This window comes from Diachasma alloeum, unplaced genomic scaffold (genome assembly GCF_001412515.2).
Source record: "Diachasma alloeum isolate Michigan unplaced genomic scaffold, Dall2.0 Dall_scaffold_00289, whole genome shotgun sequence".
NCBI lineage: Eukaryota > Metazoa > Arthropoda > Insecta > Hymenoptera > Braconidae > Diachasma > Diachasma alloeum.
The window spans coordinates 1,412,891-1,436,309 of NW_021680428.1; the positions used below are offsets into that span (position 1 = coordinate 1,412,891).

The 23,419-nt window shown below is 34.1% G+C and overlaps 2 protein-coding genes across 4 annotated transcripts in view; one reads left to right on the forward strand and one right to left on the reverse strand.

Moving 5' to 3' along the window:
• LOC107038957 (monocarboxylate transporter 10) overlaps positions 1 to 11,755 on the forward strand; it is a 56,144-nt gene extending 44,389 nt beyond the window's left edge. Inside the window, exons 7-10 of the mRNA XM_015258332.1 lie at positions 548 to 833; positions 2,785 to 2,959; positions 8,750 to 8,956; positions 11,277 to 11,755. Coding sequence (XP_015113818.1) covers positions 548 to 833; positions 2,785 to 2,959; positions 8,750 to 8,956; positions 11,277 to 11,755 — 1,147 coding nt within the window. The remainder of the gene's footprint in view (positions 1 to 547; positions 834 to 2,784; positions 2,960 to 8,749; positions 8,957 to 11,276) is intronic.
• The window catches only part of LOC107038960 (fatty-acid amide hydrolase 2), a 135,673-nt gene that overhangs the window by 111,823 nt on the left and 431 nt on the right, over positions 1 to 23,419 (reverse strand). For all 3 annotated transcript variants that reach the window (XM_015258339.1, XM_015258338.1, XM_015258336.1), the window contains exon 2: positions 13,135 to 13,265. The gene's annotated coding sequence lies outside the window, so the exon portion shown is untranslated. The remainder of the gene's footprint in view (positions 1 to 13,134; positions 13,266 to 23,419) is intronic.

The window sequence follows — 23,419 nt, forward strand, 5'->3', positions numbered from 1 at the left end:
CCCCCGCCCACACCCTCTGGTCTGGGATAAAAAAAAATAGAAAAACTCGGGGGAGATTTTTTACGGATGAACGCGCGGAATAATATATTCCATCCGATGGGAGAGTGCAATAAAAATGGGGCACAAGCCAGTGTTGCCAGGTGTATGATTTCTTTAAAAATTAGGGGGTAATTCAGAAAATGATGATTTTTATGCTCAATTGCGTTTAAATTACCTCAATTTTTAGGTTTTATAAGCCCAAATAAATCTTCTATTAAAGTTAACTCGTGATCCAAAAATTATTTCATTTCTAACTAATAGTTTTTAACTATTCTCAAATAGTTTAACAATTTAATAGTTTTATAGTTTTATAGTTTCATAGTTTCATAGTTTCATAGTTCAAATTAAATCCAACAAAGATTTATTAATATATATAAAAAACCTCACTTGATGTGAATAAAACGCAAATAAAAATTGAGTTTGAATTTGAATAAAATCTGAGCACAACACGACTGCAAATTAAAAAATCCAGAATAAACACGAGAGAAAATAAAAAATCTGATTCTAGAGGCCTTGGCTGGAGGCTGGGACTTCAGTCGGTGACTGGTGCATTGTCGTTGACATTTTTTCTCGGATTAATCTACAGAAGTGCATCGCTGTATCATCCACAGCGCAGGGCAATAGTTCACCTTAAAAATCAACGCACAAAAGTTAAGGAGAAAAAAAATAGTACTAATAAAATGCCACGACAGCCATTTGTGGACTTGAGCCCCTTAGGGAGTCGACCTGTACGAATGCTCATGCTGGCTGCTGGCTCTGCAGCGTTTGGACTCTATACACCGGCCTTTTACATTGTAAGTTGAATACAAAAAGAAATATGATGAAAAAAATGCGGGTAAACTTTTTCACGTGAAATGGGGCGGGGGGAGGAGGAGAACAGTTTTTTCCTGGGGGAGATGAAAATAATTCAGGACGGTGGATGTAGGTAGCATGAATAGATGGAGGGGAATAAACTCAATTACAGCTTTTGAACTCTCGAAGGGAGTGGTGAGCAGAAAAGCGTGCGCTAGAGCAGGAATAGATGATCATTGGTGACAAAAAGAAAGGAATTTATCTAGATTTTATTGGGGTAAACAGATGGAAACTTTTATTCGTGTCCTGAGGTGCTGGAGAATCTCCTGAGGGCAGAATAATTGTAAACTTGGGGGTTTAACTGAGAAAAAAAGTTTGTTGTCGCCAGAATTTTTGCTGGAAATTGAAGATAAACTTTATCGTTATTCTCAGTAGCTGTTATTCTCAATAATTTTTACGTAAAGCTAGTAGGATTCGACATTTGTTCTCTTTTTAAGAAAATCTTGGTTCTGGATTTTGGAACTTTTCACGTCCTGTTTTGAAATTAACTTACTCATATTTATAAATAATTTGTTACTCAAAATCATTTTAATTCACTTAGAAATTCAAGTTATATTATATATTATATTTTTTATTTCAGAAAAAAATATCTATCAAAAAATGGAATTGGTTCATATTATTTACGTCATATAATTGTTGAGTAAAACCGATTGTCAAAACAAAAATAACGACCTCCTCCATAAAAACTGATGAAACCATTCTCCTATGAAAAACCGAGACTGTAGAAATTAGAAAGTTGTTCAAAAGGGATTTCATGTCAAAGAAATACAGTTTTTACGGCACCCTTAAACCCTTGAGAGAGAGGACACGTGTGCCATTGTCCCCACCCCCCTAGTTCACCACCTAGCGTCGTATAACGTCACCCAATCGGGAGTTTTACGATTCTCCACGGGCGGTAGATTGGATGAGAACTGCGGGACCTAATCGACATAGGCTTCGTGCGAATCACACCAACTTCTGTTTCATTTATTTTTTCCAGTTTATTCTGGGGGTCATTGGAGTGAAAGCAGTGAAAAAAAATGAATAGCCATCAACTCAATTTAATTTTTCAATTTCTGTATTAGAAATTTATCCGTGTGCCGCCGAAAAAAATAGAGAACGCAAGAAATTCCGACGACGCTTGGGGGTAAGGGTCGTAAGGTTCAGAAGTTAGAATATCCGATTTTGTTAAAGGTCAGTCTTATATTTTAAAAATTGAATAAGTGTCTGGCTCGTAAGGTCCAAATATAGGGTAATGAGGGTTTGGAAGGTCATATAAGGGTTTTGAAGGTCATATGAGGGCTTGAAATGTCATATGAAGGTCGCATAAGGGTCATAAGGGGCCGTAAGAGGAACATATGAGTCTCATATTTCAAAAAATGAATAAAAGTCTGGCTCATAAGAGTCAGATGGAGGTCATATAAGGATTTTGAAGGTCATATAAGGGTTTTGAAGGTCATGTGAGAGGTTTGAAGGTCATATTAAGGTCACATAAGGATCATAGGGGGCCGTAAGAGGAACATATGAGTCTCATATTTCAAAAAATGAATAAAAGTCTGGCCCATAAGAGTCAGATGGAGGTCATATAAGGGTTTTGAAGGTCATGTGAGGGTTTTGAAGGTCATGTGGGGGTTTTGAAGGTCATATGAAGGTCAAATAAGGGTCATACACGGGTCGTAAGAGGGTCATGTGAGTCTCATATTTTGAAAATTAAATAAGCGACTTCTAAGAGGCAGATTGAGGTCATATGAAGGTCAAATGTAACATATGGGAGTCGTAAAAGGGTCCTGTGGAGGCCTCATGGAGGACATAAATAGAAATGTAAAAAATGTCCCTTAAGATGAAATAAGAAATAAAAAAATTCCATTTGAGGGAATTCCTTCCAATAATCAAAAACACTTCATACCATTCCAGGTACTTCAGGGATTTCAGAGTGGACTCGAGATAAGTTCCCTTGTCCTCCTGCAGTCGTGTTTAGGTCTTGCAGCAGCCCTCGGCTGCGCAGCATGGGGTTCAGTAACAGCACGACCATCAGCCCAGTGTCTAGTATCGAGGCAGTACCTGTGCCAAGGCGCCCTAGTGGGAGTTGGTGAGTACCTACTTGTAATCCACACCCACCCATGAACCCTCGCGGATGTCCGGTGATCCCCGGTTAACTGTAAACCCAACGGGATATTTCCGGATCGTAAAGGGTATCGATAGCCAGTTTTCTCATCACTTCCTGGATCTTCACGAGGGACGTCTTGGGGTTATTGGCAACGTTTCAGGTCTCCATAGTGAAGTGTAAAGTTTGATGCCTCTTGGATGCACGTCGTAACATTTTAACACCATTTTAGCATTTCCTTATTTCATCCTCCGGAAATTTAAGAGTGTGACGAGGGGAAAAACTAATCGCGATTCAGCACAAGTGGGAAATTACTTTCGTCATATTCATAGTCGATATATTTTTGCTAATAGATTAGAAATTTGCTTTCGAATGGAATTTCTATGACGATGTATTTTAAATTGAATTCAATGATTTATTGAATTCAACATTGGCCCAGCATTGATAGACAATATTGGCCCAACGTTGGCAGCCAACATTGCCCCAACGTTGGCAGCCGACGTTCACCCAGCACCGGCAGCCAACATTGGCCCAACGTTGGCAAACAACATTGGCGCAATGTTGGCAGTCAACATCAGCCCAATGTTGGTAGTGAATATTTGGGCCGACGTTGGCCCTGAACACTGGCCCAACGTTGGCAGGCAACATTGGCCCAACGTCGGCAGCCAACATTGCCTCAACGTTAATTTTTTTTCTATGAAATTATTTCTTACGTGTACCTCAACTCGCTAATCACACCCTTAAATCAATAATACGATATTTGAAGTGCAGTTGAAAAAAAATATGGACTCGAATGAAGAATAGGAAAATTCTCAATTGAACGAAGAACCTTGAGGCGTTTTAATACAATACTATTCCACCGCAGAGTCGGTGGAAGTTGGATTTCGAAGGATTGAGCGCACGTGAGCTCACTTGATGTACCTAAACACCGAGATCTAGGTCTTTTCTATCCTCAGCCTCAGTACTTTAAACCCCCGGGAAGCTTTGAGTGGAAAAAAATCGGGTTTATCGCTTGTAGGGGGGTGAAAAGCACTGGCGAAAGTATGAAAGGGTTAAAGCGAGATACGAGGCTCGTCTGGACGAGGGGATTTGCAATTTCCTGAGCGAGATACCTGGTTTAGAACGGAGATGATGCATTTTCGTGCTATTATGGAGGCACGTCGCTCGCTTCAATGTTGAAGTGAGGAGACAAAGTGCATCTGCAATTGAAAATCAAAGGAATTTTTTCCATTGAAAAAATGAATAGATGCGGATTTTCCAGCATTAGTTATTCTATCGGGATTTTTCCTAGGAGAATGACAATTCCTATTTTTTTTTCGTGAATTTTGTAATGAGAAATCAAAGAGGGAAAATGCATAATTTTTAACAGAAATGGCGCAAAAAATAAATGGAATTCTCCAGTATAATTCCAATAGAATTTCCATGGAAATTCTTGGATAGAATTTCTTATTGTCTGCATACATATGAACACAATTAATTTAATCAGCGTTCATTCCAAAATTCAATGTATCCGCTTGAGTTTTAAATGAAGAAGACAAAATACATCTGCAATTGAAAATCAAAGGAATTTTTTCGATTGAAAAAATAAATAGATGTGGATTTTCCAGCATTAGTTATTCTATCGGGATTTTTCCTAGGAGAATGACAATTCCTATTTTTTTTCGTGAATTTTGTAATGAGAAATCAAAGAGGGAAAATGCATAATTTTTAACAGAAATGGCGTAAAAAATAAATGGAATTCTCCAGTATAATTCCAATAGAATTTCCATGGAAATTCTTGGATAGAATTTCTTATTGTCTGCATAAATATGAACACAATTAATTTAATCAGCGTTCATTCCAAAATTCAATGTATCCGCTTGAGTTTTAAATGAAGAACACAAAATGCATCTGCAATTGAAAATCAAAGGAATTTTTTCGATTGAAAAAATAAATAGATGTGGATTTTCCAGCATTAGTTATTCTATCGGGATTTTTCCTAGGAGAATGACAATTCCTATTTTTTTTCGTGAATNCAGAATTGGCGCAAAAAATAAATGGAATTCTCCAATAGAATTCCAATAGAATTTCCATGGAAATTCTTGGATAGAATTTCTTATTGTCTGCATAAATATGAACACAATTAATTTAATCAGTGTTCATTCCAAAATTCAATGTATTCGCTTGAGTTTTAAATGAAGAAAACAAAATGCATCTGCAATTGAAAATCAAAGGAATTGTTTTGATTGAAAAAATAAATAGATGTGGATTTTGCAGCATTAGTTATTCTATCGGGATTTTTCCTAGGAGAATGACAATTCCTATTTTTTTTCGTGAATTTTGTAATGAGAAATCAAAAAGGAAAAATGCATAATTTTTAACAGAATTGGCGCAAAAAATAAATGGAATTCTCCAATAGAATTCCAATAGAATTTCCATGGAAATTCTTGGATAGAATTTCTTATTGTCTGCATAAATATGAACACAATTAATTTAATCAGTGTTCATTTCAAAATTCAATGCATTATGAAGGTCCACTCGCTTGAGTTTTAAATGAAGAAGACAAAGTGCATCTGCAATTGAAAATCAAAGAGATCCTGAAGACATTAACCAGAAAATTCCTCGTCTCCAAGAGCTGAATTATCGAGGGGGGGGGGAATTATTAATAGAAATACCTGAATGCTGGGCATATTCCGGAGTTTCTATTTAACTCTCACCTGGGCTTTCTCATTCAATTTCCCCTAGTATTTGCTAAGCAACTCCCCGATCCCTCGAATTCAAAGAGAACCACCAGGCACTTTGTTTAGTTGAGTAGAGCGAGCGTTCATTTGAATTTTCCGTGCACGCTTCAATTAAACTCCCCCTGGATTATCCAGGCGTCTTCATCAACTCAAACCAAAAATCCGGGGGGAGAATAAAATCAAAATTTACATTCAGAGCTAAATGAGTTGTTACGATGCAAACAATACAAAGTGGCAAACGTTCACTCGTTTAATTCCCAGAGTGAGAAAAGTTTTCACTGGGCTAAATGAAATACGTAGTTTTTGGAGTGGGGGAAGGGGGGAGGGGGCTCAGGAAAGCCCCGATGGAATGAAGTTGTGCAGCAGCGAGAATCCACTGAGAGGCGGATGACAGAGTCCCGTGAGTGTGAAACTCGACAGATCGTGTTAGTCCGTCCCCCTTGATCCTCCGTCTCGTCGACTCAACTGGGGCTCAATTGAGTTTTACCAGTCAGAGAGTCACGGAGGATGCGCACAATATTATCGGACGGCGATTTGCTTATTGTTAAAGTAAAAACACCTTTCTGGGGCAATCAAATATTTAGCTAATTTTTTTCCTCGAAGAGCGAAGAAAATTCTCTAATTTACGTGAATTTTCAGATTATTCTAAAAATCTTGTTCGGCATTCTAAACATTCGTTCACATACTTATTCACCCATGAAAGAAGAGAAGTATCGAGCCAGAGAACAATAGTAAATCCCTCAAGGGCGAGGGAAAAAACTAGAAAGAGTGGGAATAAATGATAGTGCAGCAGGTCTACACTTCCCAGTGGGAATTACGGATACAGAGATGAGTTGGTACTGTACGAGTGATAAGAAAAATTGTAAATTCAAAGTACCCAGCAGAGACAATATATTCGTGAAAAATGTTCGCTGTGTTTATCGTAAGGATGTAAGAACAAGGGGACAAAAACCGGGAGATGATCAGAAGTCTTTGGAAAATAGATGAAATTCTAGGAAATCTATTAAATTCCAATCGGAACTCTGAAAAATTTCATTAGGATTCTATTGAAAATGTAGAGAAAATTATGGAATTGTGAATGCATGAAGTTTTAGGAACTCCATTGAATTCCTAGTGGAACTCTACAAGAAGTCTGTTGCAGTTACGTTAGAATTCTATTAACAATTTATGAAGAATGCTGAACTCATAAATTCAGAGAATTTTGGAAATTCTGTTGAATTTTTATTGGAACTCTTTAAAAATTCTATCGGAATTCCCTTAGAATTTCATTGGAAATCTATAGATAATTGTGGGATTGTGAATTCATGAGGTTTTAGGAATTTCTGTTAAATTCCCGATAGAACTCTGTAAGAAGTTTGTTCCATGAGAATTCTATTGAAAATTTATGAAAAATCCTGAGCTCATAAATTCATGGAATTTCGGAAATTCTGTTGAATTTCTATTGGAACACTTCAATAATTCTATTGGAGTTCCATTATGATTGCATTGGAAATCTGTAGAAAATTATGGAATTATGAAGTTCTAGGAATTTCTATTGAATTTCTGTTGGAACTCTATAAAAAACCGATTGAAGTTCCATTAGAATTCCATAGCAAATCCATAGTAATTTATGAAATTATCAATGTCTAAATGTTTAGGAATTCCATTGAATCTTATGGTAACTTTATGACAAGTCTGTTGCAGTTCCATTAGGATTGGAGTTCCACTTTTGGAGTTCCACTATTGAAAACTTGTAAAAAACGATGAACTCATAAATTCATAGAATTTTAGGAATTCGTTACAGTGCAGCAGGTCAACATTTTCCACTAGACATTACGAATACAGACACGAGTTGGTACTGTACCAGTGATAAGGAAACTGTAAATTCAAAGTACCCAGCAGAGACAATATATCCGTGAAAAATATTTGCCATGTTTTACGACAACGATGTGAGAACGAGGGAGAAAGCCGCGGGGATTCTCACAGCAACAAAATTTCCATCTTCATTTTATCCGACACGTGCAAATGCCTCTTGGCAAGAAAATGCCCTTCGATTTTAACTGTTATAAATTGAGAGAATGTTTGAGCCACAGATGTTTTTCTCTATTTCGTGAAGTCTGCAACTGGCACAGTTATGAATTGCAAATGAGCAAAGCGCAGGGGCTTGTGCGCGTATCCAACCTGTACGCGATGACATCCAATGGTTGTATTACCAATTGAATAATTATCGTGTCAGGTTTAACGATCCCAGTATTAAATTCAATTCTAATTAGAGGTAATTGGATGGTTGGGTTTATCCAATTATTTCTGGAGTGATAATTACGGGCTTTTAATTGAGAATATTATCAATAATTCAAGGATTATTTTTTATTGCTCTGAGGAGATGTTAATAATTATGAATAAATTGGATAGTAAAAATTTGGGCTCTCTCAAATTTCATAATTTTAAACTGTTTTTAAACTGTTCTTGAATCGAAAATATTTCTCACTCAAATTGAGTAGAAAATTCCTTACTTCTACAGACAACGAAGAATAAATAATTTTTCTCCTATTTATTTGTCAAAAATTTCTAAAAAATGACGAGATCGAAATTAGGAGCAATATCCTCAATTCAAGGGAATTATTTTCTCCCCGCGGAAATCATGGAAATTGAAAATTCCGAATGAAAGTGGAGCTAAAGTGCTGAAGTACTTCGTTCAACGATTCCCGTGGAGATGAAATTTTGAAATGAAGTGGAATAGGGAGATAAGAGGTCTCAGTTGTCTGAGACGTTAGCGAAAGTTTTCCGTTACATTCAAAGAACTTTCGAGGTAATAATGTCATCACTCATGTTGAAATTGAAGATTCAAATCTCCCCAGGAATGAAAAAATAAATCCAATTCCCGGTGGAGAATCAGTCGAGCGGAAGTTGCATTTGCTGGCGTTACGAATCGCTAAATTTCACCGACTTTCCAGTGACAAATAAAACCGTAAAATTTGGATTATCCTTCTCAAGTGTTTATCGTGCAAACAAACTCGACTAGTCGATTATTGTCATTGCGCCTGGAAAATTAACGCCCAGTTTATTCATTTTGCAGCTCTAGCACAAATAGCACTTGGCAGTGTTGAGGGTTACCATGGTCTGGTATTAGCCTCTGGATTGTACGGTGCATCACTTGGTGGTGCCCTCTATTCACTCAAGATGCTAGCGCTGGAGAGATTACGCGCCCGACACTTTGCGAGATCTTGGGCACTTGTTCAAGCCGCCGAAGCGCTGCCAATTCTTCTTGGAGTTCCTCTCACTGGTTAGTATGAAGAAAAAATTGAAATCATTGAAACTGATTCTGTTCAGAATTTCCGTCATTTTATTTTTTAAAATCCAACATCCAGTTGATTTGATAGAAGAACATAATGCGTCCACGTAGAAATTTTATTAAATTCTTGTTGGAACTCCGTAAGAAATTTTATGAATTCCAGGAATTCTATTGATTTTTGTATTGAAACTCCACAAGAACTCTTGCGGAGTTCTGTTAGAACTCTATTGAAGATCTAAAGAAAATTAAGTAGCTATGGATTCACAGAACTTTGAGAATTCGATTTGATTTTTATTGGAACTCTATAAGAACTCTTGCGGAGTTCCGTAAGAATTCTGTTGAAAATCTAAAGAAAATTGAGTAGATATGAATTTACAGAACTTCAGGAATTATATTGGATTTTTATTGGAACGCCACAAGAACTCTTGCGGAGTTCCGTTAGAACTCTATTGAATATCTAAATAAAATTATGAAGCTATGGACTTACAGAACTTCAGAAATTAAATTGGATTGTTTATTGGAACTCCACAAGAACTCTTGCGGAGTTCCGTTAAAACTCTATTGAAGAACTAAATAAAATTATGAAATTCGAAATTTATGGACTTTCAAGAATTCCATTGGGTTATTACTGGAACTTCATGCCAAATGCCAATAAAAAGCCAATAAATAAATAAATAGATCAATGAAAAATTCAATGAACATTTACACCTCAAATTCAATTCAGAGTAAAAACCTAGAAAATTGTGATGCAACACTTAATTAAATTCTCATAAATTACTAACAATGCAGCGAAAGCCATCCACGAATTAATATAAAGACAGAGAATAACGCAAGTAAGATGGAGAGAGGTAAATTAGCTACCGTCATCACCATTGCTAACAATTGAAACTAATTACATCTGATCGTCTCTCATGAACGAAATTAAACCCAAGTGAGAGTGAGTAGATGCTCAGAGACAAGTCGAAAGTCACCCGAGAAAGTTCAAAACCTGGGAACATTTTTATAATTCCCTCTCGCGTCAGGATTATTTGCTCAATCAGTCGGTGGAACCCGGCTGTTGAATGCATCCGTGAAGACTTAATGAATCGAATAAAATGACATAATTAACGCCGAGAAAATCTCGCACCACCATTTCATTCGGCGGATCTGATACCACTTTAATTGAAATAAAATTGTCGATAAGAGCAGTCGATAAAAATTCACGTACTTGCTGGAACTTCAATGAAACCTTTCATTCAGAAGTGAGAGCAAAATTGCGCGCAAAAGTACCATTCAATCGTGAATGATAAGACCATCAAAGACTCAGTGAAATGTCCCGTTTCATTACTTTTAATTTCTTCATCAATTAGTTCTCGAGATAGTTGAGAAACAATTTCAAGAAGTTTGAAATTGTTTGACTTTTCCTGTGAGCTTTCAAGCCGTAAAAACTCTCTGGAGTACCTGTGATGTCTCTTAATGCCCTTATTATCTTCCAAAGTATTTTTTAGAAAATTTAATTTCGAGAAAAATGTTGAAAATATAGAAAAAAATGTCGATATATTAGATGCGTATCGATGAAGCGGATCGATATATCGATGTACTTATTGGAACTCCGTAAGGGGTGTATTGGAGTTCCATTAGAATTCTACTGGAAATCTATGGAGAAATATGAAACTATGAATTAGTAAACTAGGAATTCTGTTGAATTCCTATCGGAACTCTATACAAATTCTGCTGGAGTTCCTTCAGAATTATATTGGTAATCTATAGAAACTTATGGGTTATAAATGCCCGGAATTTCCGAAATTTCATTGTTTTTTTATTGGAACTCCATAAAAAGTCTAGCGGAATTCTATCACAATTCAAAATCTATAAACGAATTCTATTGAATTTCTACCGGAACTCTATGAAAATTTTGTTGGAGCTCCATTAGTATTCTACTGAAAATCTATAGAAAATTATAGGTAATGAATAAAATGAAATAAATAGCAAATTCTGTAACAAATTTATGGGATTTTAGGGATTTCCTTCACTTTTTATTGGAAAACTCCATGATAAGTCCAGTGGAGTTCCACCAGAATTCTATTCAAAATCTATGAAAAAATATGAATTTACGAAGTTCCAGGGAGTCTATTGAATTTCTATCGGAACTCAATGAAAATTCCATGGGAGTTCCATTAGAACTCCATTGCAAATCTATGAAAAATTATGTACTTGTTGATAAAAATGGATCGATATATCGATGGAGCCATAAACTGATTTGATAAACCTATTTTCACTCCCTTCCAAATAATTTTTCAAAATTTCATGCGATAAATTGAATTTCCCTCAGGTTACATGAACGCAAGTATTCCACGTGTTGGTTACTACGCTTGCACCTTAAGTTCCTTATGTGGTGCTGGCCTTCTATTTCTCGTTGGCTGGGGTAGACAGCCGTCCTCACCAGTACTTCATGCATCACAATTGTCTCACGTTAGTCAACAATTGCCACCGCCATGCGCCTGTCCACCACCACCTAGGCAGCGTTTACCAAAATCCCAGTCACTCCATGTACCCTTAGATGTTGAACAAGAGATGAGGGATCAACCACAGACACCGCTGCATCCGCAGTATCACGAGATGCCTGAGCACAATTGTATACATTCTGGGGAACATCACTACTGCCAATCTGTCCCTTATCATCATCACCATACCCTTAGGCCGAGCAAGAGTGTACCTGAAGGACTTCATGGCAATCATGATACGTATCGACCGAGACCCAGGCGTTATCGGGATGTCACAGTTATCGAACAAATCACCACCAGTGTCTGAATATTATTACGATTTTGGGATTTTTGGAGACGTTTTTGCAGTGGAATTGGCTCTCGGAGAATTTTATTTCTGTGCGTTTTTTTCGATGCAACGAATGCCAAATTTTGATTAACTGGAATTAATTTAATTGTTGCATGCGCAGCGGTGGATGGGGGAAAATGGACACAACATTTTTTTTCAGTGTTCATAACTCAGGAACAAATTCACGAATTGAGATCAGTCTAAGCTCATCTCGAGGAGGAAGAGTTTTATTTTTCACGGAAACAATGGTTATTCCATTTTATTAATTCAATGAACTATTGAAATTTCGAACAAGTGAATTGTTTCCGTCATAACAACGTAGTCAACATATTTTTGCTAATAAATTAGCAATTTGCTTCTGAATAGAATATCGATGGCGGTGTTTTTTAAATTGTGTTCAATGATTTATTGAATTCAACATAGCCACAACGTCGGCTGCCAACATTGCCCCGACGTTGACTACCAATATTGGCCCAAGGTCGGCAGCCAATGTTGTCACAACGTGGGCCCAATGTCGGCACCCGACATTGGCTCAATGTCGGCAGCCAACATTCTCCCAACGTTGGTAGCCAACATTGCCCGACGTTAAGAGCCAACATCGTCCCAACATCGGCTCAATGTCGGCAGCCAACATTTCCCCAACATTAAATTTTTTTACCATTCCCTGAATATTGGTTTCAAAATAAATTTTTTCGGCAGCAAATTATGAAATCAATCTCATGATCGAACTCAGTCAAGATGATATCGCGAAGAATATAAATAGGATTAAAAAAATAAAAATATGATATTCAAACTCCTGAGGCTTAAACAAGTTATCCTGACACGGAAAATTGGAAATTTCGATTTTAACAAATGCAATGCATAAAAAGTGTTCATTTTTTACCCCACTGCCTCCTTGACAATTAAAATCGTGGAGTTTAATGCCGAAATCCTTTGAAATTTCCACAAATAGCAGTTGATATTAATTAAATCCAGGAAATAAAAGTTAATTTTTGTCGATTTTAGAGTCGAGGAAAAGACAGCAATTGTAATCTCTTGAAAATCCATAGCATTGCAGAGACTGTTCCTCTTTAATATCCCGAATATTCCTATGGTTGCGGGGGAATAAGCGAATTTTAAATGTAAAAACAGGGCACATTCCCTTGTTTATATTTAATGAGAATTTTTTTTTCATCTCGTGTCGTTTGTATTGCACAGCAGACAACATAACAGGGCCAAAGATACAAAATAACCACTGAAACAATTCTGCATTTACCACAGAACATAATGAGCATTTCTGTTTATCCAGAGGAGATGGCCTTTCCGCTTGTGATTTTTTCAATTGAATTTTAATGTACATAACGAAGAAATGTACTCACGTTTTTAATGCTGACGCCACTCTCCTCTGATAGTTTTTTTTCTCGGGCAGATGAGTGGCTCTGCCTCCAGGAGGAATTAAAATTATATAGATGTGTTCACTGGATGAGCACTTATGAATCCTTCAATCCAACTGAAACCAAAAAATAAACATAAATAAATAGGTAATACGTTGTTTCCTTGATCATTCAATTTAGGTAAATGCGTACAAGAAATTCTGCAGGAAAGTCCAGCGAATTCGCTAGAAAATTCTATTGGATTTCCTGTTTTCTATAGAAAAAATCAATAGAATTCGATTATTTCCGTAGAAATTCTTCTGCTCAAATTTTTCAATTTTTTTCGTTTCATTTTTCAATGAAAATAGAAGAAAAATTGAGTGAAAAACACCTGGAAAATTCTAGGAGAGGAATTTCTATAGAATGTTGAAGTTTTTAAGTTCAAGATTTTGACTATTCACCAATTTTCAATGATTATCTCGGAATCTAAAGGAGATAGCAAAATTTTTATTGGGACCTTTTTCGTAGCCCTCACTTCGCTCTACAAAAAAGGTTATTACAAAAATTTCGTTATCTCCCTCAGATTCAGAGATATTCGTGGAAAACCCAGCTAAAGCCAAAATTGACTTGAATCGTTTTATCTTTTCACTATTGAGTTTCCGAAATTTTTTAATAGAGGTTCAATCGAAATCCGATAAAAATGTCTAGCAAATTGGCTAGGTTTTTCTGTGAACTCTTCTCGTGAAATTGTGTAAATGGGCGAGCTGTTGGGTCACGAGTGAAGGTGAATTAGATTGCGTGAGTAAATACGATTTATAGCCATTGAATACTGATATATACTATATTAGATATTTATAAATAAAATGCGTTACTAGTTGATAAAAAATTTATAGACGAATGGAACAGGCAATATGACATTGACAGAGGGGAGAAACGAATTCTCACGCTGATAATATTGTTTTTTATTCAAGATTTAATCCATAATTTTAATGACACTAAATAATAATTTTAAAAACGCTAAAAATTTTCCTCTGAAAAAATTTATCATCGGAATAATTGAGTATGAAAGGAAAAAAATGATGTGAAAAATCGAACTGTTCTGTTTTGTTACGTTTTATCCCTTCGTTATTGTTATTGATTCAATGACAATATTCACAATTCAAGAAATTTGTTCCTCCCATTCACAAAAAATATTTGACGTTAGTTCGGAATATCCGAAGATTGCAATAGATCAGATGAATTCTCAACAAATCCGGTGTAAAAAATTTGGAATTTAATATGTGGAAAACAGGCGCGTTGCATACGTGCTATGTCGAGAGATTCGGAGAACCTCCGGTGGGTGTTTATCGATCACAAAAGGGGAAGGTAAGGAAAGGAGGGCAGCGATTAGGACGAGCCATCAGTTAAAAGGGGGAGGGCAAAGTACGATATCCGTGGCGTCAAAAAATTACAATTTTTTAAAGGTTTTTTTATTGGGGCATATGGGAAGAATATATTAAGGCCTTTGTTGGGGGTTTCATTTCTGACGAATGGGTTTGCAGGCAGAGGGTAAATTTCACGTTCAAAAATGGCATTTACAAAGTAGTGCAATGATGTTATTTATTGTAAAAAATTCTGCCTCATTTTTTTCATAAGTCCAATCGAATTTTTTCTGGTAATTGTGCTTTACTGTTTTTAGTTGTTCATTTCTATTTATTTTCATTCATTTTTAGCAGTCTCGGAATAATAATTATTAACAATTAATGTTGAGAGTAATAATCGGATAAAAAATTAAGCTAGTGGGAAATTGCTTTCGTCACAACCTGGTCAATAGATTTTTGCTAATTAATTAGCAATTTGCTTCTCAATGGATTTTTATGACGATGTATTTTGAATTGAATTCAATGATTCATTGAATCCAACATTCCTCCGACGTTGGCAATCAACATTAGCCCAGCATTGACAGCCAACATTTTCCCAACATTTCCAGTCAGCATTAGCCCAATATTGCCAGCCAACATTAGCCCAACATTGCCCCAACATTAAAATTTTCTACTTTTCCCAGAATATTGGTTTCAAAATTAGTTACTCTAACACAAAAAAATGGAAATTTCAGACTTCACAAATGAACGATCGAACAAAAATTTACACTTGTCATTGATTTTCATCAAGTTCTAAATTTTCAATTGACGAAATTCCTCAAAATTTCCGTGAAACTCACACTTGATGAGAATTCTCAGTAATTTACCCCAGCGATTTGTATTTTTTGCTTCCGAATGAATTTTGGTGCCACAGAATCGTTGCCACAAAAATCGTTTTCAAATAAAAAATCCCAAAAAATGGATGAACAACAATCCTCATCGATTGGCATTTCATTTATCCCCGGCAGTTCACAGAATCAACAGATACTCGCGCCCTCGAATGAGAATGATTCAATGAGAATGAGAATCAATGCAATTAGCACAGAAAATGAAAGTGATTATGAAACTGTACCGAGGCCATTGGCTGAAGGAAACGATGAGTGAGACTCGAGAGAAGGTACAATCGCGATAGTTGTTTGGCCAGACGCGTCAGTGAATCCATTTTAAAGTGAGAACAATGGATAAAAGAGTAAAACGTGTGAAAGAATTCCCCAGTCGTAGACTAGACTACTCAGGGATCGTTATCGGATTGTTTTCTCTCTTTCGGTTTTTTTTCCTCTCACTATTTCTTACCCCGTCTCTAATCTCAGCCTTCATCACACGAAACTCTTCAGTCGAGTCTGCACAGAGCTTTGAGCGTTGATCCAAAATAAAATTCGCGATTAAAAGAAAAAAGGTAAAATGGACAATTTTCACAATTTTGGTTTTAGTTTTTGGTAAATATCTCGTTATCTAATGGAGATAGCGAAAATTTTATAAGAACCTTTTTTGGAGATCTTGATTTTCTCTATAAAAAAGGTTCTTATAAAAAATTTGCTATCTCCATTACATGAAGAGATACTCATCAAAAACTGATGATGAAGCATTAACACATTTCGTTTTATCAATTCAATTCTGAATAACTTGAAAGTTTTTGTTTCTGTAAAATATTTGTTGCAATTCTCGCTCTTTTCACGTAATGTCAATGAATAATACATTTTATTGGACGGAAAGATATCCATTGGATGGAGGACAACCTCTCAAAACAAACAAACGAAAAAAACCCGAAATTGAAGTTTCATTCAACAATTTACGTTGGAAGTGCCATTTTATTTTATCCGAGAACGGCAGACAAATTGTTTACATGGTGCACGACATTCGAGGGGAGTTGGCACACGTATTTGTTGTCAAACGGACGCAATCGATACTTGGGCCGACGTTTGTTGACAAACGTCAAAGAAACAGTTTAGCAAAACGAAAAAGTCTTGGAGCTGTACCGAACGCCCTCGGGGCTTCAAACTTTTGTGAAATAACATCGATAATTAAATACAAAAATTGTTCGGGGAACAGCTGGATTGGGTACATGCAATACTTTGGGGTTGACATTCCACTTGGCATCAATTTTTTTTTCGCTCAATACAAAAAAGAACTCAATTTCAGATTTTTTTTATTTGAAAATGTTTTCTGTTTTTAAAAGTTTTTATTATTTCGCAAAATAGGACTTGTTTTTTTAATTAAGACCAGAACCTTTGCTTCATCCTCTGAAATGAAGTAGAAAAGTAAATTTATTCGAGTTTTCAATTGAAAAAATTCACCTCAGAAATGAAAAAATGAATATAGAATTAAATTTATCGACGAAAAAATATTGAATAATTTACGCCTGATGGTTGAATCACTACGACCAACATTTGTAATCACTCGAATTTTCATATTGAAATTACTAAACCCTAATAAACGATAAGAAAGTAGCTAGGTTTATCAATCAGCGTTTAAAAATCATTAACGAAAGATAACCAGAAATAATAAAAATGTAAACAATGACATGGGATCAACGCACGCGATTTGAGCCACGTTTTTTCGAGTGAATTTTGAATACAATTAACTAAAAGTAATGTGTCAATTCTTTGTTTTAACATGTGACGGATTCGTGTAATCAGATAACTCAACGAATTTAAGCATTGAATGGGGCGTGGAATTTAACTTTAGGTGGAGTGCATTGCGTTTTACAGCAATTTTATAAAATGTGATTCTATCGATGTAGTTATCTAGCAGGACCAATTGAACACAAATTATCTCTGTCGATTTGCACAATGCGATGGCGAAGCGTATCTTAGAAAATTGAAATTCCAATTCAATCAAAATTGCGAGAAGGGAATTAATTCTGGGAATGTGCGAGGGGGCAGCTCCTGTTGAAGAACTGTTTCTAGAAAAATTGAATTTTTGGACTTTTGAATGTGGCATGAAGTATTTTTTTTATTCCCGAGAGGCATAATAAACATAGCGAATTCGATAGGAAATTCTACTGGATTTCTATTAAAAATTCTATAGAAATCTATAGAAATTCCTCCACATGAAGATTTTCCAGTTAATTTTTCTCAATTTCTATCAATTCTTCGTTTTTAAAAAATCACAAAAAAATTAAACTGCGAAATTTCTATAGAATAAGTTGTATAGAAAAAACTTATTCTATTGATTGTTCTATTGAATATTTTCTACTACATGTTCCTATTGTAAAAAAACGCGCAGATAATTTGTCAATTTTTTTAATAGAAAATTCACTAGAAATTTAATAGAATTTTTCTAGCAAATTGGATAGGAAATTCTATTAGATTTCTATTGGACTTCTATTGAAAATTCTATTTGTTTTTAGTTATATGGAAGAATTCCGCAGGTTCATTGCGCATTTTTTAATAGTAAATGTCCAATAAAAAATATTTTATAGGTAAAATCGCAAGAATTTCAGATTTCTAGACAATTTTTTCTATTAAGACCTTTTCTATAGAAATTCCTCGACATTAATTGTCCAAGTTTTTTCCACTCTAGTTTTTCACTTTCTATCAATTTTTCTCTTTTAAAAAATTACAAAAAAATTAGCTACGGAATTTCTATAGAAAATACTTCAATTGAATAAGTTGTACAGAAAAATTGAATTCTATTGATTTTTTCAATATAGTCAGCTAAAAACTAATAGAAGTTATTAATCAATTGATCAATTGATCACATTTCCAAAAACTTTACAAATCCGAAAGAAGTTAATTGAATGAATAATTAACCACAATGAAATTAATTAACTAATTCATCGCTGCTTCCAACTGAACAAAAGTCCAAAAATTCATCATTTCTTAAATCCATTAAATTCCGCGTGCCACCTCACTCGTATATCCTCAAAGTAATTCATCAAAGTGAACCAAGTGAAATTCATTTATCTGAAATGCTATCGTGCCAGCAAATTCTCGTGTTTGAATGACAGACTGTCGTGTCAGAATTATTCGTTTTGCTCCAATTCGTTCTCCACGTGTTGTGGTACCTGTGATACATTTTATTTCACGTATTCTATTTTTTAATTTCTACCAGAAGTTTCTCACGCGAACTGCACCAATCAAATGTGTTGGTGAATAAAAAAAATGTATGAATACAAACAGTGAGTCATTGAATTGTCAACGGATAGTGAGATTAATTGAAGTGTGTGTAATGGATGGGTTTGCTGACTGTGTGAAAGTTTGTAGAAATAAACAGAGATGAAAATTGTCGAGTTATTTTATTGTCGTTAGGAACATTATTAATGAATTAGAAATCTTTCTGAGTAATTGTGTGAATCGCAAACATCATGAATGTAGAATTAAGTGTGGGGCACGAAAATCTTTTAATTCATTCATCCACGTACAAAAAAATTCTGTAGAAAAACCGAGAGCATTCGCTAAAAAATTCTATTGGATTTCTATAGAAATTCTATTAGTTTCTCAATGAATATTTTTCACTAGAAAATATTTTCCGATTTATTTTCCACAGTTTTCCGTTTTTTCGTTGAAGCGAGGAAAACATTCTAGTTAAAAAAGAGAAAAATCATGTCGAGGAATTTCTATAGAAAATACCTCAGCGAAAAGTTGTATAGAATGATCAAATTCTATTAATTATTCTAATAAAAAATAAACTTTTGAATTTCCAATAGAGAAAATTCAAAATTTTAATTCAATGGTTTTTTAATTTAAATTTTTCTAACGAATGCACTAGATTTTTTCATGATAAAAATTGTCGAGTTATTTTGTTTTCCTTACAAATATTATAAACAAATTAGAGATTTTTAGTAATTGCGTGGATCGCAAACAACATGAATGTAGAATTAAGTGTGGGGCACGAAAATCTTTTAATTCATTCATTCACGTACAAAAAAATTCTGTAGAAAAACCGAGAGCATTCGCTAAAAAATTCTATTGGATTTCTATAGAAATTCTATTAGTTTCTCAACGAATATTTTTCACTAGAAAATATTTTCCGATTTATTTTCCACAGTTTTCCGTTTTTTTCGTTGAAGCGAGGAAAACATTCTAGATAAAAAAGAGAAAAATCATGTCGAGGAATTTCTATAGAAAATACCTCAGCGAAAAGTTGTATAGAAAGATCAAATTCTATTAATTATTCTAATAAAAAATAAACTTTTGAATTTCCAATAGAGAAAATTCAAAATTTTAATTCAATGGTTTTTTAATTTAAATTTTTCTAACGAATGCTCTAGATTTTTTCATGATCAAAATCATCGAGTTATTTTGTTTTCCTTACAAATATTATAAACAAATTACAAATTTTCAGTAATTGTGTGATTCGCGAACAGCATGAATTTAGAATTGTGTGGGGAACGAAAATCTTTTAATTAATTAATTCACGTACGAAAAAATTCTATAGAAAAACTTGGCGTATTCGTTATAAAATTCTATTGGATTTCTATATTATTTCTATTGAAAACTATTAGTTTTTCTTTATTTTTTTTAGAAGAAAATATTTTTTTATCGTTTTAATTTTTGAGTTAAGTCAATTTAATTTACTTAATTCAGAAATTGACTTTTACTTTTCTAATTTTTGAATTATAAAATGTAATGAATAAATTCTATAAAATGAAAAATTGCGATTAATTTTTCTCAAAAAAAAAACTAGTGAATGCCCTAGTTTTTTCCATGAAATTTGTTGTCCGTTTCTAAAAAAATTAACTGTAAACGAATTTTACCTCGTAATGTCTTCATATCTAAAAATAATGCGAGGAAATCTCAATCTAAAAAGAAACAACGGATATTGTAGTTGTTCTCGTCTTCATTGACTCGTTTTCATAGGATACAACCAAATTCTGAATTAATTTTTTTATAAAAAAAAACAACTGATTTTTAGAACTGAAAATGGGATAAGTTGTGAGATTGCAGGGAGAGAGGATCGCTGCCTCGCGATTTTTCTTTTCTGTGAATATTTTTCCTCGGATGCATCCTTGGAGATCGGTCGAGCACACTCGCCATTCATAGACCTATCCTCATTCCCCCCATTCCTCAATCCTTCCACAACGAGCGGTACGTAACAGTGCCGTGCGTGCATAGCGGTATTAATCTCGCAACTGTTAAGAATAAATGTAAAAAAATAGCATCCGGATCCGCTGATTTTCGTAATAAACCTGGTTCTATTATCCAATTTGTTATTGACTGAAAATTGTTTAAAGTCGGTGTACCAGATCCATTGTAACTATCCTGTAAATAAATTATTATTTTCAAGGTTGAAATTTCATCTCATTTCAATTGACTCCGCAGGTATTTAATTTATTTATCTATTTTATTGTTTGTTTATTGATTGATTGAATTTGTGTTGGAGTTCTATAAAAATTTTATTGAAGTTTTATTTGTCAATTGACTCCGCAAGGGTTTCATTCATTAACTAATTTTGTTCTTTTTTTTGTTGATTAATTGTATTTGATTTCGTCAGTTGACTTTGTAAAGAAGTAATTCAATGGAATTAATTAATTTATAAAACAATTTAATGGAAAAATCCAGCCCTTCGCTGGGAATTTTTAATTAAAGTAGATTTAATCAATTAACCAATTGATTTTATCATTTTTTAAATGATTGATTACATTTTTCTTGGATTAAAAATTTTTGGGAATTCATTTTCCAAGTTTTCTCCCTTTTTTAAATTTCTATTTTTTGAATCGAAGGAGAAAAAATTTAAGAATTTGTGGCAATAGAATAAATTATAGAGGGGAATTGACATCTATTGATTCTTGTCTAGCTAATAGTGAATAAAAAATCCCAATTTTTTAAATAGATACAAACAAAACTAAAAAGAATTTTTCAATAGAATATCCAATGTAATAACAATAGAATTCTGTAGTGAATGCGCTAGCCTTTTCATCTATTTTACTTTGAATCTCTACAAAAATTCTATTGAAATACTATAAAAAATAGAATTGCAGTCTATTTTTCCTTTTGTAAATTTTGTCACCTTTCCACGAGATTTTCTGATAAATATTCAATACAAAAAAGCCAATAAATTTATATTTTCCAGCCTGATTTCTTCTCTTAATTTTCTCGTCTCTTGAAAATTCTTGTGCCTAAACTTTTCAAATTTTTCCACAGTTTTTAAGAAAATTTTAATTACGACATTTAATACAATAGATTAGCATCAATTTATTTTTGTCACTTTCAAATTGCATAATATTCAAGTTAAATAAACATGAAAGAAAAAATTTCTATAGAATTTATTCCAAGAAAAATCCGATGCAAAACCAGAGTTTTTTAGCAAATTCGCCAGATTATCTATTAAATTTTTTCCTAGTTGTCGAGCAACTGGAATTCGTAAAGCAGTTCTCAGTGTTATTTGTTCAGTCATCCAATCGTCTATTTTTCATTGAACCTTACTTATCTTAATAATCATTCACTTGACTACAGCTGTGGGATTAAAGATGCCGGAATTGATGATTCACTTTGCGGTTTAATCGATTACCCGCTTGTCGACGAGATAAATTTCTCTTTAGTATCTCCCACCGTTTGCCAGATGGTTTTGTTAACGAACAAAAAATTGGACAACGTTGAATAAATTATGAGCCAATTAACACCGATGACCGAATGGGAGAGAAAATTTTCATCAACAGAAATAGAAATTCCAATTTTCCAGATGATTGGGCAGTTTTTAAGATTGAGATTGTTCGGACGAAAAATAATTCCTGATGATGAGGGAATCGCAATCATTTGAATGATTATTAGAGGTATAAATATTTATTTTTACCTCTAAGAGAATAATTATTGGAAATTCGAACGATTCTCGTTTCGTTTGAACTTCAACGTTCGGTCGCTTCACGAGAGATGACGCGAGTTGATTTGTCTATATTCATGATGGCGGGTGCGCAAGAACATTTTGAGCGCGGGAAAACCACGGAAGAAGACCAAAGGATAATTGAATTGTTTATAACTGTACCGATGAAAAAATTTTGTAGAAAAATCTGGCGAATGCGATAGGAAATTCTTTCGGATTTATATTGAGGTTCTATTGAAGATTCTGCAGTGCTACTGAGCGTTTTTCTACAGAAAATGTGCAATAGAAATTATTTAATACATTAACACATTATTAAAACAAATAATTAACATATTTTTGAATTTTTGTAATTTTTTTCCAATCTCTATTTTTCTTCTTTTTCCACGAAAAAAAAAATCAAACAAAAAATCAAAAATTGGAGTCGAAGAATTTCTATAGAATTCTACAGAATTTCTGTAGGAAACGAATCAAAATTTCTATAGAATTTCCTAGCTAATTCAGGAGATGTTTATAGATTTCTTTTCAAAATAAACACCTGTAGAAAAATAAAAATGGCGTCTCTATAAAACTCTATAGACACTCCATAGATCTTCATAGAAGACCTATAGAGCTTCATAGAGGGCCTATAGAAATATATATGCATTCTATAGAGCTCTATAGACCTCCACAGAATTCCTATAGATTAATATATCTATTCTATATATATATTTATAGACTTTCTATAGAGTTCTATAAAAAAATCTGTAGTATTGTTAGATCTTCCTACCAAATCCGCCAGATTTTCACATAAAATTTTTTTCGTACTAATGTAGTGTCTAATATCTTCAAATTTTAAAGTAATGTATTTCATGATAGGGGAAGTTGGGGTAAAACGGACACTTGTCACTGTTTTTTAAATGTTAATGAGGGGTTGTAATGTTGCTAAAATTTAATAATTTCTTTCAATATAAAGAACAATTATTTTCCTTTGTGACGAGCCCCAACTGAGTTCAATTGATAAATTTGTTTCTGAGTTATGAGTAATTTAAAAAAAGACCAGTGTCCATTTTACCCCATCCTCCCCTATTTCATGATGCATCCATTATTGGGTCCATGTTTAAAAAACTTCCGTTGAAAAAACTTCATATCGA